This window comes from Takifugu flavidus, chromosome 3 (genome assembly GCF_003711565.1).
Source record: "Takifugu flavidus isolate HTHZ2018 chromosome 3, ASM371156v2, whole genome shotgun sequence".
NCBI lineage: Eukaryota > Metazoa > Chordata > Actinopteri > Tetraodontiformes > Tetraodontidae > Takifugu > Takifugu flavidus.
In genome coordinates, this window is record NC_079522.1 from 7,850,727 (window position 1) to 7,865,731 (window position 15,005).

At 40.6% G+C, this 15,005-nt stretch overlaps 1 protein-coding gene across 8 annotated transcripts in view; it reads left to right on the forward strand.

The window, feature by feature from the left end:
- Positions 1-15,005, forward strand: part of nrxn2b (neurexin 2b) — a 460,093-nt gene that overhangs the window by 112,471 nt on the left and 332,617 nt on the right. For 7 of the 8 annotated variants that reach the window (XM_057026456.1, XM_057026464.1, XM_057026463.1 and 4 more), the window contains one exon: positions 13,613-13,630. The exons of the other annotated variant lie outside the window; for it this stretch is intronic. In XM_057026456.1, coding sequence (XP_056882436.1) covers positions 13,613-13,630 — 18 coding nt within the window. The remainder of the gene's footprint in view (positions 1-13,612; positions 13,631-15,005) is intronic. 8 annotated transcript variants of the gene reach the window in all.

Sequence of the window (15,005 nt, forward strand, 5' to 3'; positions counted from 1 at the left end):
TTGCAATTGCTCCATTTTAATATTAAACCTTTCCATTCCTATTGTTCTAAGCTCTGTTGAAGCATCTGTAGTGCTTAGGAGTAGGTTTAATTGAATTTGTCCCGTAGGGCATTTGTCTTGGGGCCATGTGGTCAGAGGCTTGAAATTGGATTCAGGTCAAGATTTTACATGTTGTAATTAAGGTTGCCAGGGACAGAGGGGGATGTTCTCAAGAAGAATGGATGGAGTAGCATATGTGTAAAAATAAGAAAAGAGTGAGTAAAGTGGCAGTGTGGAATACTGGGTGGGAGAGGTGAGGATTCACAGAACTATATATGGTGGACTCACATATTGTTAATCCTTGTGCTATAAATAAAGTAAGAAATTCAATGGAAAAGTGTGATAAGGTCAGGGAAGGACAAAGTGCACATGCCACTTTGGTTTAGTCTTGTATTTAAAATGTATTCTTAAAAAGACATTGTTTGCATCTTTTTTCATGGACTATTGTCTTTAATCAAAGTTATCATCTCTTCATCGAGCCCTGGCTAACAATGAACGGACCAAAGAAAAGCATCGACAGTGAGTGCCAACTCTTTATTAAGACATGGATGGCTAAATATTTTTTACCGGAGTCTACTCACGTCTAGGTTTCAGAAGAACAACAGCCACCCCGACTTCTGCCTCAGTAATTTTCCATTCTTTTAATTTGTGAAGACAGCAGGCCTTTATTTGGAGTTTTTGAAAGAAAGCATGGTGGAGAGTGCAAGTTTCTTAAGGAGAGCAAAATAACATTTCCTTTATGTTCTAGTTATGGGTAAAAGGAACTGGTCAAAAGAAACATATTAGTGCTTAGCTCATGAGTATTTTTCACCTGGGATACTTACAAATGGAACATGGTGGGCCTTGGTTCCAACTTGTGGACAAAGTGTTTTATGTCTTTGATTGGCGAAAGCTACAAGCTAATGTAAAGTGTCACCACAGGTGGATTGCCAAACATTAAATAAGAAAAATACATATTAGTCTGCATATACATGTTGTGGATGTAATTCTCCCACAATCTATAATCTACCAGGAAGCCCTTGTGGCTATTGCAGCTTGATCACGTGGTGAAGCTAAATGCAATACTTGTTAAATTCTTACAGACAAAGGGAAGAGTTGAAAAAATGGAGCTTATCCCATTACTTAACACTGTACTGTGATAATTTAATTCTGTGCTGGGATAATGGTGCACAGGTATATCCTGAGCACAGTGCCACAAGGGAAAGATGTAGATGTTGTACAGCGATACAAAAACCTTCAAAGCTGACTTTCTGGTAATCAATTTGGTCATTTACCTCTGCTAGCCAGGCTACAATGGGGTCCCTTAGAATTAAATGACTAAATAGCAATAATATAATAAATATCATTCAGAAAACCATCTGGAACACCTCTGGACTTACTTACTGTAAGGGAAGTGATAGAAAACAACAACTACTTCAGCTTTATTTCAACTTAACTAGCCTTTAGCTAGCACAAATTAAAAGTCAAAGGGCATTTGTTAGAAAGGACAGCACACCTTTACCCTGGGAAATATTTTCCGCCTCCTTCATTAGATGCTTTCTGAAAGCCACACTGGACATCTTTTTCTATAGCTGGTACTTGCTAAAGTCTGTTGGCACCTCTACCTGATAAGTCACAATGAGAACTACTTCCATACCCCTCTTCCAGATGCAGAAGAAGACCTAAATCAAGGTCAGCCCAAATCATAAATATGAAATTCTCATTAATTTTACATTTCTAACCCTTTCATTGTCATATTTTTGCTACTGTTAACATGAAAAGGCTGAAATATGGCCTCATCTCACCTTGGTTGCTGGTGGTCCACAAACACCCAGAGCTATATAAATGCACCACCCCAGAGTGTTGATGAAGAAAGGGGAAGGGAACATGTGGCCTGGCATTTATGGGGGGGAAAAATCGTAATTTCTGCAAGATCTTAAGAGAGTGATTTTAGAGCGTAAAAAAAATGCGAGGTGCGAGGATACCTTCAGAGCACCACTTAGGTTCCCTTGTACAAGGGTCCAAACCCCCAAATGCTCATATATGGCCCTGCAATGAGCTGGCAACTCATTCAGTGGTGTACCCTGCCTTTGCCCACATGCAGCTCACATAGGCTTTAGCACCCTCCCTGGGACCCCAAAAGGGTTAAAGTGGTCAAGAAAAACACAATTTTGGAGACTGTCATCAACACTTTTTGTTGGCTAAACAACTACAAGATGGATTCAAAGATTTAAAATGCTCTCAAATGTGGGGAAAAAAATAACGTTTTTCCACTTACAGGCCCCACGTTTGTTGTTCCAACTCATTGCTGTCATCCTTTGCTTTCTTTAAATGGCTCTGTGTCCCAGGAGAGAAAATCAGGCAAGGAAGGGACACAAATGAAAGCAGGGGTTACATGGAAATGGAGAAGGGAGCAAGCCCCGTCATGAGCCCCGTCATGAGCTGACCCTAACACGGGTAGAATAATAATGAGCAGTAAACCCTTTCCACTGCCGTGTCGCCTTAGTTGTTCTGTCACCTGGAAAAACACACAGAGCATCTCTGTAGTCTGGTGCAAAGCTAAGCTAGGCTAGTCCTTTCGTACATGGTGCCCCTACACTCCAGAACTCATTTCAATATTACAGACAGTGCCATGAAACCCATGAGGGAGCAGCAAATCCAACAATTTGCTACCAGGAGCATCAAAGGGGTTGCACACTCGTGGAATTAATCATCTTATTCTGTGACGTGCATAGAATCACGCATTCTTTTTTTAGACTCTCACTTCATATCTCATTTCTATAGTCTGGGCATTGTGTGAAGCCATAATGCTCGCTGTGTGATGAAAGGATTTTTGGCAATGGCTTCAGCAAAGCAAGAGTTAAAAAGGCTCTAGCAGCACTCTCTGGCTAATGTTCTCTGAGAATTTAAATGTAGACTGCAGCGAAATTGAAAGCTGAATAAGTAAAATTTAAACTGCATATTAAATAGTCTTATAGGAAGAACACTATTGCTGGCTGGACGGAATGAACAAAAATAATCATCCTTTTTCTGTTTCCGTCCCTCTGTCCCCAGGAAAATGACATTTGTGGATTCGGTAAATAAAAAAACGGAGAGCTAATCTCTTTGGTGAGGGAAGACGACCGGCTAATGAAACATGTTGACACATGTATTAGGGCCTTCTATAATTGAATAAGGGGATTTGGGAGAACATTATTAAGATATTTGGGGATTTAAAATGCTACAGAACACAGCCAAGGCCAAGTGAGCTAATCCGGCACCCAGAAACACCTTTAAGTTAAACCAGTCATTGAACCACAATAATACTACACACAATATTCATTAATTTTAAATGTAATGGTAAGTCACTATTATAGCGTAGCAACACTAATGTAAATATAAATATTCTCATATACAGATTCATTTATTACTTCCAGAATGGCTGTTTGTACCTTACTTATATTAGACACATAATTCATTTTATTGCTACACATATCTGAATTTCTTATTATAAAACTTTACTGTCATCAATAAGGATTAAATGTTTCAAATGAGTAATGTTTCAAAAATATTTTTTTTTATTGAATTCAGGTCAATTCAACTTTATTTATAGAAGCGGTTACAATCAAGATGGTCTGAAAGCCAGAGCCTGATGAGAAAAACCCGTTTAACAGCTAGAGATCTTGAGCAGGACCAGGCTCATATAGGTGGAACTTCCTGTTGATGACCACCCAGGTAAAGAAGAAGAAGTGGTGATGGGGCATGAGGAAAGGGCAGAAAGAAGAGAGGCACAGATACACACAACAATGTGGAAATAACAAGCTATACTCAAGATCTAGGAGGGGTCATAGGTCAGCGTGCAACTATGGACTGATACACTGAGAGAGAGAACACGCCAAACTACAGGTGTGGAGAGGAGAGGAGAGGAGAGGAGAGGAGAGGAGAGGAGAGGAGAGGAGAGAGAGGAGAGGAGAGGAGAGGAGCGGAGCAAACACACCTTTAAACGTGTCCAGGTAAAGCAGTTAGCAGATGTCAGATGCTGGCCATGTAAAACCATCCTGCTGACAAGTGCCAACCTCAAATGAGGCAAAATTAGATAATACAGAACTGATATCCTTGGCTCCCTAACCATGCAGCATGCTTGGCCTTTGTGATTTGTACATTCCCTCACAGGTTTTCAGGTCCATGTCTAATTAGAGAATTTTTACACTGTCGAGCTCTCTGCTTTGCCCTCACTTCTTATAATCCCCTGCTGCACACCACCTCAGTAATTACATTTGCCAAAGGTGAGGGGTTTCATCAGTATGAGTTACAGGACAGTCGATGTACCCCTAATGGTGTCTGAATATCAAGAACTAACCGTATTTTAGTGTAGTATGAAATACCAACAATCCTACAGAGATATTAACATACTTGGCAGTGTGACCTTGAAAATGTCAAATTATACAACATAATACAGGACTGAACGAACAACAAATCCTGCAGTTATTGCTCAAAAGCTAAGCTCATTTATACGAGTAAGCAACGGAGGCACAAAACAGTAAAAAATTGAAAGATTAACTGATTATAAATCCTAATTATGAGACTTACTATATAACAAATGCAGTCATTTAATTCAAATTGTGGAGTAAGAATGTGTATTGAATTTCAACAAATAATGCAAACGTCCAAACAAAATAATCACAGCAACCAAGGCTTTGATTCTAGCCGGAGTCTTTTTGGGTTTTGTTTGTTCTGTCAAAGAGTTTGTTTAGTGATTTATGAAACATTTGTGATTTATTAAAGATGTTGCGATAAAAAAAAAATATTTAAATGCAAATTTTAAGGATGGTAATAAATAAATAAAATCCATTATTAAAAAGGGAAAAAACAAAACTCTATATCTACTCTGAAGTCCTAGTGACGACTCTATCAGACTCATCAAAGATGCATGTCTCTTCCACCAAATTGGCCTAATCGGGTACATATGATTTATGAAGTCATTTCGTGTTCATCATATTTAGGCTTTGCATTTCCAAATAATTACCTTTCATCAAGATATAAAGCCAGAGCCAATGCTCAGGAGTGCTTCCATGGCTTTTGTTGTGCTTTGTTCATAAAGCTAAAGCATAGTGCAAGCCAGTGTTACCAAGGTTACCTGGAATTGAAGGGTTTTCCTTTACTTTTTAAAAAAATTATTCTATCACAATCCCAGTGACCCATGATATTCCTATTATGAACGTAAAAAGGCAAAACAAACCAGGATTTAGCATCTCCTTTGAGAATTCTGAGAATCCACAAAGGCGGGGACTTTTTTGTGTTCAGTGGAGCATGTATGTCTAGGCAATGAGGTGGAATAACATTAGAACCCCTTGTTTGAAATTTCAGTCCTTGGAGCAGGCAGAATGCAAAAGATGGAAGAGAGAAAGAGGGAGCCAGTTGTGTTTGCAGCTCTGATGATGATGTGCATAACTAATGAACGCCGCTTAAAATGTCAGTGGAGACGTAATGTTACCCACTCAGTTTCCTGGCCAACATCAAAAGGGGAATACAGCACATTAAAAACAAGGGCTAATTTACTCAGAAAGTACCTGGGGACAGGCATGCTGGGAGGAGAATAGCGGAAGCAAAATTGTTAAATAGTGCCTAGACACAAAAGGACAAAGAAACATGGAATTAAGTTAATTCATGCTGATGAAAACGGGTCTCACTTCTCTGGTTTCAAGTCATTGGAGTGCAATGGAAACTACACAATTTGTCTAAAAACACAACAGGACAAACAGTGGACAAAAGTATTTTGACATGGAGGAACGACTATAGTTAATGATTGTACATTCCAAGTAAACACAACTTAATCAATGTGATATCACAGGCATAATCAAAAATAACTTCCTGTTCAATAATAGATTTATTTTTGTAAATCTAAACATTATTTGTTTAAAACTAATTTGGAACGATTAAAAGGGATTACAATCAAATTACAATTACAACATTTTTAAGTTGTTTAAAAAACAGGTATAAATAAGGCACACCCCGATAAACCTGAGCAGTAGACAATAAAAAAAAAAATCTTCTAGTGGTGTCACTGAAGCAGTCAAATACATGGAAAAAGATTATTGTAAAACAAGGTAGATACGTCTGTACAGAATGTCTACGCAAAGTAGATGAGGGCTGTGTTGTTTGAACCCCAATCAGTTTTTGTCAGCTGCATAACTTTGACCCCATCAGTGAATTTGTAAAATCAACATATATTACATAAACTTATAGCTTTAGTAAAATCAAGTTGCAGGCGATCTCAAACAAACAGTCTGAAAAATATCCATCCATCTTCCGCCACTTATCCAGGGTCGGGTCGGGGGGGCAGCAGCCTAAGCAGAGAGGCCCAGACTTCCCTCTCCCCAGCTACTTCTTCCAGCTCGTCCATGGGAATCCCCAGGCATTCCCAGACCATTCGAGAGACATAGTCTCTCCAGCGTGTCCTGGGTCTTCCCGGGGGTCTCCTACCGGAGGGACATGCCCTGAACACCTCACCAGGGAGGTGTCCTGGGGGCATCCTAACTAGATGCCCAAGCCACCTCATCTGGCTCCTCTCAATGCAGAGGAGCAGTGGCTCTACTCCGAGCTCCTCCCGGATGGCAGAGCTTCTCACCCTATCTCTAAGGGAGAGCCCAGCCACCCTACGGAGGAAGCTCATTTTGGCCGCTTGTACCCGTGATCTTGTTCTTTCAGTCATGACCCAAAGCTCATGACCATAGGTAAGGGTAGGAACGAAGATCGACTGGTAAATCTAGAGCTTCACCTTTTGGCTCAGCTCTCTCTTCACCACTACGGTGCAGAGTCCGCATTACTGCGGACGCCGCACCGATCCGCCTGTCGGCTTTGGATGTGCTGATTCTCATCCCAGCCGCTTCACACTTGGCAGCGAACCGATCCAGCGATAGTTGAAGGTCATGGGCCGATGATGCTAACAGGACCACATCATCTGCAAAAAGCAGGGACCCGATCCCTAAACACCATGACTGCGCCTAGAAATTCTGTCCAGAAAGGTTATGAACAGAATTGGTGACAAAGGGCAGCCCTGGCGGGACCAACCCTCACTGGAAACGAGTTCAACTTACTGCCAGCAATGCGGACCAAACTCTGACACCGATCGTACAGGGAGCGGACGGCCCGTATCAGGGGGCCCGGCACCCCATACTATCGGAGGACCCCCCACAGGACCCCCCGTGGGACATGGTGGAATGCCTCCACAAAACATATGTGAACTGGTTGGGCAAACTCCCATGCACCCTCAAAGACCCTGCTGAGGGTGTAGAGCTGGTCCACTGTTCCACGCCCTGGACGAAAACCACATAAATCCGAGGTTCAACTATCCGGCAGTCCCTCCTCTCCAGTACCCCTGAATAGACCTTACCAGGGAGGCTGAGGAGGAGTGTGACCCCCCTATAGTTGGAACACACCCTCCGGTTCCCCTTCTTAAAAAGAGGGACTACCACCCTGGTCTGCCAATCCAGCGGCACCGCCCCCGATGTGCACGTGATGTTGCAGAGTCGTGTGAACCACGACAGCCCTACAACATCCATAGCCTTAAAGAACTCCGGGCGGATCTCATCCACCCCTGGGGCCCTGCCACCGAGGAGTTTTTTGACTACCTTGGCAACTTCAGCCCCGGAGATACGAGAGCCTGTCCCCAGGTCCTGCTTCCTCAATGGAAGGCGTGTTGGTGGGATTAAGTAGGTCTTTGAGTATTCCTTCCACCGATCCACAACATCCCTAGTTGAGGTCGGCAGCACACCATCGCCACTATACACAGTGTTGACAGTACACTGCTTCCCCCTCCTTCGTTCTCCATGGCCGCACCAAACTCTTCCCAGTCCGAAAGACAGACATTCCATATTCTACCATGTATAATTTTCTTTTACTTACCTGTCAACAGCAATGTATATTTAATATGCTGGTGCTATTTTTGATCTACTAGACGAGGTTGCATAATTTATTACGAAGAGACTTTGAAAATGTTTGACAGACATGACATCATACCGTATTTTGCATAAACTATTATATTCTTTCTGGGCCGCAATACAATGTGGGTTACTATTGGGCCGTGATCCCTGACCGAGAATTAATGTCGTCTCAGCTGAGCTGCACCTGTTTGTCATGTTTCTTGAAAACTAAAAGGTAGCATTCTAATGACTGCCTCCTGCACAATATGCTACAAAATGTATCATCAACAACAGTTTAGCAGTTACATATAGACATTTTTGAAGTGATCTATTATTTTCCAGTTAACCACCTTGAAAATGGATCGAAGGGGCAAATTTGGTTGAAGAAGGGATGTTCTGTTTAGCTGACTCCATAATTTCTGGGTGTCTTTCAGCTTTCCTACATTTTGTGTCGTGTCATTTTGGCCAATGCAATTTCAAATTCATTCGCTATCACTTAAAAGTAAGCAAGGACGCTGGTTGTATATCCTCACGGAGCCTTTTGAGCCAAATGACAAAGAATATCTCGTCTGTTTTCTTATTGCTCGCTCATGAGTAACCAAACCCTTTCTAATCTAAATTGAAAGTGATTGGCTGAAAATATAGGTTATTAAAGTTGCCCCTCCTCGCTCCTTGGGATTGAAACTCAGAAAGTTGTCCGAGACAGTCCGCAGAAACATGAACGAGGAACTGCATCTACGTAGGAAATGTGTTGTCCTTGTGGACACACTACACACAAGCATGGAGAGGCCTTTAGCAGTTTGAAAGCCAGGGCTGCTCACAGTCGTTACCCCTAGAACAACTGTGAGTCTGTGTACGAGCGATCCAACGGTCGATAAAAGGGAGGCAGGTGTCAAAACTCCACCATGCTTCTGGCATCTTTCAATTGGTTTAAGAGTGACCAGAAGTGATGTTGCGCATCATCTAAATTTTCATCAACCATTGTGTTCTCTCCTTAAAAGGGAATATCTTTTCAACACAATTCGACACTAACCTTTAGAAGCCTTTTGCATCATCTGCACGTCATCTTCCACATTCAGCTTCAAACCTTCTAGTCAAGACTGATTAGCTCTGACAGCTTTGATAGCAGATGGAAATTACAGATTGCAAGTTTGGGTCTGGTGCATCACACCCAGAGCACTTTAGTGCAAAGCATTCAATAAAATATACACTATGTGCTTTCAAACATTAATGGATGCTCGCAGAAGCTCTCGGTGAAGGAGCAGGTTGACAGTTCATCAGAAAGGGGAAAGAAATGCAAGAAAACTGATCCTGGAAAGTGGAGACCTTCACGAGTTCATGCACAGATGTGACATGTACAGGCTTTTATCAACACGTACACATGGATGTATGCGTGTCTGTGTTTGGCCACCATCAAGGAGCACTTAAACGGGAAGGAGAAGTATAGACTGACGAGAGCAGATGGGGGATTTGGTGAATTACCAGGCTGCAGCCTCAGCATCCGCTCCGGAGGATTAGGAGCAAGGACCGGGGTGCCGAAAAGAGATGTGCAAACACATAAGAAGGAGGGGAATCAAAGCGGATGTGCTCATGGAGTTGTGCGCGCGCGCGCGTGTGTGTGTGTCATGGTCAAAACACGGCTTCAAGCACGACACAACAGTTTATTCACAGTATGTCACAGTCCACCACCTTCAAGGTCACTGATGTACAAAAATAAAAATGTGGCTGTGTGACAGGCTCATAGGAAGGAGGGGGAAATGTTACTTTCAATCACAAAAAGCATGAATCTGAACAGGATTTTGCAACTGTTCTGGGATATTCTTTTTGCAGAAAACCTGGTCAGCAGGCTGGTTACAGAGAGACCAGATGACCAACGCAGGCCGCAGATCACTGGTTTTCTGCTCCTTCTTCCTTTTTTTCAACATGGACTGAGTATTATTTGTGAAAAATAGGTAAACAGTAAAAAACATAATATTTGGGAAAGTGAAGGTGATTTAGATCCACTTAAGAATTATCAGATGTGTTAAAAACTGTCAGTTGTGCTGTCTCATGATTTTTGTAATTAATTCCTTTGTCTGACTGACAGCTCCTGATGCCGCCTCACAATCACCTTTTAATACACACCTAAACAAAATGACTCAACAGCGCATGCAAGTCAATTTAATAACAAATGTTCATGATCTCCCAGCTGATGATTCAACCACATCCAGAGATCTCGTAGATATTTGCTGTCTGATTAGGGTTGGTCCCCATATCGCCCCCTTTACTACATACAGCCCTAAGGTCTGGGGTAATGCTGGGGCGATGACAGTGGTTTCAGGGCAGGGGGGTGGTTAACCCGAGACTGTCTGGGATTCGAATAACGATCTCGGAACATGCTCAGCAGCATATCAAGAAGAGGGCTAAATCGCTTGCTTGTGCAGGGACCCTGAGATAATGGACGATGATGTCAACGTGTCCAATCTGTCCAGAAGCTGTGCAAATTACAGGGAAAACAGAGGGGGAACCGAGTCTTTTAGCTGTGGAAATTCAAGAATGCTGTTTCTATCTGGAATTTGAGGGGAAAAGATCCCACCTTTATGAAAAAAAAGGTCAGTGGGCAGCTCCTGGGTTTTAATTATCCTATTTGACCTTTTCCAGAACTCAAGGAACTTTTTAAATGAGAGGTTGAATGTCTTTAACCCCCCCCAAAAAATAATCAATACGCCACTGCTGGGCAAGTAGAGGCTTGCTAAGCTAGTGGACTTCAATGTGGGGCAGCACTCATAAACAAAATTTATCAAAATCTTATTGGCATGCTCATCTTTCTAATTGCCTACCTCTAAAAACATTATTTTTGTAATTACAATTTTCAATGACATGGCCATTTATGTAAACAAGCTCCACCAACCATCAAACCAGCATGTAGCTAACCTGTGATGAAACAAGAAAAATTCCCAAAATACTGAACTGCGACTAAAATGCACAAGTTTGAGGCAGCATACATTAAATATGGCTTTATACCCTCAAAGTAAAAAGGGCCAAAAATATGTCTTCTGCCCAGAGACTCTCTGAAAAACCTTAAAACCTCAGCTACACTTGACATAAAAATCACAAAAAATAAGTACAAAGCTTCAAATGAAATAAGAGCATTTTAAGAAACAGATCACAGCTGAATAGCGAAAAAAAGGAAGGAAATACATTCTAAAGGTTCCTTTTCATATTTTGACTGTGGGTTTGCAATGGGGTGGGGTGGGTGGGGGTCCCCAGCCAGAAGACAATGCAGTTTGGGGGGACCTTGGCATAGTAATCTTGGGAACTCACCATTTTATGGGCAGGTCCCAGGGCTGTGATAAGTCTATAAGCAGAAAAGAGAGTATGAATTTCGACATTTTGCTTTAATAGAAGTAAGTACCGGTAATAACAGTACTGGGCAGAGGTGACAAAATGGTGAGCTTCATGCAAATGTCAGATCAGCATTGGTTGAAGTTTATTGCAGTGAACATAAAACGCACAACACATAGCATGTCTTTAGATTACTTTTGTGACAAAACATGCAGCTATGTTATTAAACAATTTAATCCAATAAAATCAGGGAAACTGCATACATTTGAAAGAAAACTGTTATAACTAACCGACACTCTTATGTCACCAGTAATGTACAATATCAGTCTTTTTTTCAAATAATAATGTAAATGTCATAATGTCAAACATATTTTAATGTATTTGTGTACATGTGGCTGCTGATGTTCAGCATAACACAACTTCCTCCCATGTCGTGATACTTCAGGAGCTGACAACTTTAGAGGTTTGTGCGTGGTCATTATTTACCCAGAGGGGGTGAAGCTGGTATTTGCTGGCACGGATACACGGAACACAGCGGAGTGGTGCACTCTGGTTGTAGGAGTGAAATCTTTATCCACCAGACTCAGTCAGTAATCTTCTAAACCACCTAACAAAGCAACAAATTTCTAAAATGCTGAAGCTCCAATCAGCCACTACGTTCAAACTGTGCAGGCTTGATTTTGTTTTGTGGGCACTAAAGCAAATAAAAAACTATGAGGGTGACAACATGTTGCCTATGTATTCACTTAGAGCGCTGATGTGATAAACGGTAAAAACACTCAAAATAACACCCATTTGAAGTATAAAAATAACTATTTAAGCATTTTTTTTTATAAATGGGTGAAAAAACTTTTCTACTTTGAAATATGTCATTCAATTTTATTCAGTAAAAAACAATCTGACTTTTCCACTATCATGACAACATACCACCAGCATTGTCCTGATATTAGTACATGACAAAGAAGGAGCCAAAAATAATTTTAGTCTTTTAATAACAACACAATATGATATAAATTTTAAAATGTTAATCTCAGCCCATTGAGGTTTGGGATTTATCTCCGGTGGCCTGAATCCACTTATAAAAAAACAACCAAAAAACACTCATTTGCCCATAAACAACAATTATGATGGGTATATCATAGACCAATTGAACCAAATAAAACATGTTTCTATTGTTTAGTTTATAAAATAATACTCCTTTTTGTCAAAGATCAGTGTTGTTAAATATATGTTTTACTTGGCATTTGTGGTTGATGTTTTTCTTCTTTAAAAATAATCAGGACACCGTTCTTAACAATGCAAATCCATTTTAATATGTAATATTTATATGATTGCATTCAGGTAGTATCAACACTACTACTTATACATAATACAGGACTTACTTACTTACTTCTGGCACTAAATATGTTTCGAGCTTCCTTTAACACCCACCTCCCTTTACTTTTCTATAAAGGTGATGCCATTTTAGAAGTCACTTCATGTCCCAGTCACATGACTGTCACATGTTCACCAGACCAGGACGTTCAGCACATGATGCTGAGGAATGAGTTTAAGCATAGATATCAGACGAAACGCTAGATAAGGTGGAGTCTAGGCCATTAAAATGTTGTGAGAGTTATGAGATTAAGTGGGGTAAAAAAACAACAACATTTGTTTATATAACTTAGTGGTCTCACAGCATGGAGGTTCTGGTTCCAATCCTTTGGAGGTCAGGAGCTTTTCCCTATTAATGGTAATGTGATTGTGGCCACAAAACCACCGTTTTTGGTTTGTGGACTTTTGCAACGTGTGCAAAAATTCTCCCTTACAGTTTCCCCGGAGGTAATGAGAAAAGTTAACTGTATACACCCAGCGTGTTTTAACACCTCCAGTCATTAATTGGGTATTTATTTTTTACCTCAAAGCAAGACTCAATGTTAAAGATGAAAAGAAGTATACTAAAATATAATGAGTGAGTGTTTTACAGGTCATTATAGAATAAATACTGCTATAATCACTGGGTGAAGAAAACAAACTTGACAGTTTTAATGAAACTGAATCACTTGGGTTATTAGGAGAGTCTAGACTGAGAGAGAAAATGAATGTCAAGAAGACGCTCCTTTTTTGACCTTTGTGACTAGTTTTTCTCCCGTAGCTGTTTTCCAGTAGAAGCTTCTTTCTTTCTTTCTTTTAAAAAAAATCTATGTTATGAAAGCACTGTTCCAGACATTTCATTTTAATTGCAGTATGGCGTTTCTTCACCCTGGCTGTGCCATTATATTTCATTTTCCTGTGACTGTTTTGCAAGCAGCTGTGCTCGAGTAACATTTTGCTTTGCCCTTTGAACTGATCCATCTATTTCTCTCTCTTTCTCCCTCTCTTCCCTCCAGGTGATGCCTCTCAAGTCGGTAAGTCGCTATATTTTCTACTTTGTAAACTGCTGCCATAGGAACTTAAATATGGGGTGCCAAATTTGTCCAATTTGGTCTAAAAAAAAAAGATTAATTTTGTATTTATTTTCGTTTTGAGGTGATTTAAGATATGTTGTTTATATGGTACATCTCTTTTAAAACGTGCTCCTGTGTAAAGGTGTAAAAATTTTGGAAACCACCGAGTTAAGGAGTGAAGCTTAAAAAAAAATACCAGTAATTATTCTGTTCCTGGCCGTAATGTTTATAGAGTCCAGTGCTGTAAAGAGTTGCCCTAATTTAATGATTTTCAGTCGAAGATCCGTTTGCTTTTTAGCTGCAACATACTGTAAGTAATGGCAAGTTTAAGAAGTTCAAAGAACATCTCATCTAGTCCTCCATGTTGTTGTTTACCTTTTCCGCAAGCGCATCGGACCATTGAGGAATCTATCAAAGCGCCAGTGGAGACGTTATCTTTAAATGTGCTGACAAGTCGCAGTATGCTTCCTATCAGCACATCATTTGGAAGCAGTGGGTGCATGAGATATGACGGAGGGACGGGACGGGGATAGATGGGAGCAGAGACGGACAGGCTAATGGAGCGTAGCAGTGCTCCGTGCAAACAGTCGGAGAAAATGAGATGAGTAGACTTTAAAACTCTAGCTCGGTGCAATTTGCAACCGCCCCACTCCCGCGTTAGCGATATGTCAGTGTTATCGCACGGCGAATGATTAGCTTTGTTTTGCAGCGGCACCTACCATGCAAGTTATTTACAGCACAGCAGAATGTGCGGCCCATAATGAGAAATCACAACATACTGATGAAAAGGCCTTTAACAAAAATGCGCAGTAATGATTCCTTTAGTGTTTATTTTATATCGAGTGCTCTGTTTTGTGATGGTTGGAGCTTGGTTGTGGACTTTGTATTTGGCTTTGTGTTTGTTTACTTGTGGACCTCCCTCCTAAATCTGTCTGAAAATATTGATACGCGTGGCATCGTTGTGTGTTTGCTGCAGTCTCACATAATGGGGGTTGCGCGACATTCAACAAGTTGTTTTATCTGATAAACAAATATATGTTCAATCGACCCTTTGGGATTCACATTCATACCATCCACCCCTCAAAAACAAAAATACATAACTTTTTTACAGTGTCAATATTATTTTCTCCTTTTTTGCTCTTTTAATTTTCCTTAGAATTTCATCAATTAAGCTGTGTTTGAGGTGTAAACAAACCACATTTTAAAACCAGAAAAATAAATTTTCATTGAAATTGATTATGGAATCTATGCAGTATGCTAAAATGAAGTATACTACATATGATCATAAATAACAAATACACATTAATTTGACATGTTTTAAGGTCAACAGATTAAT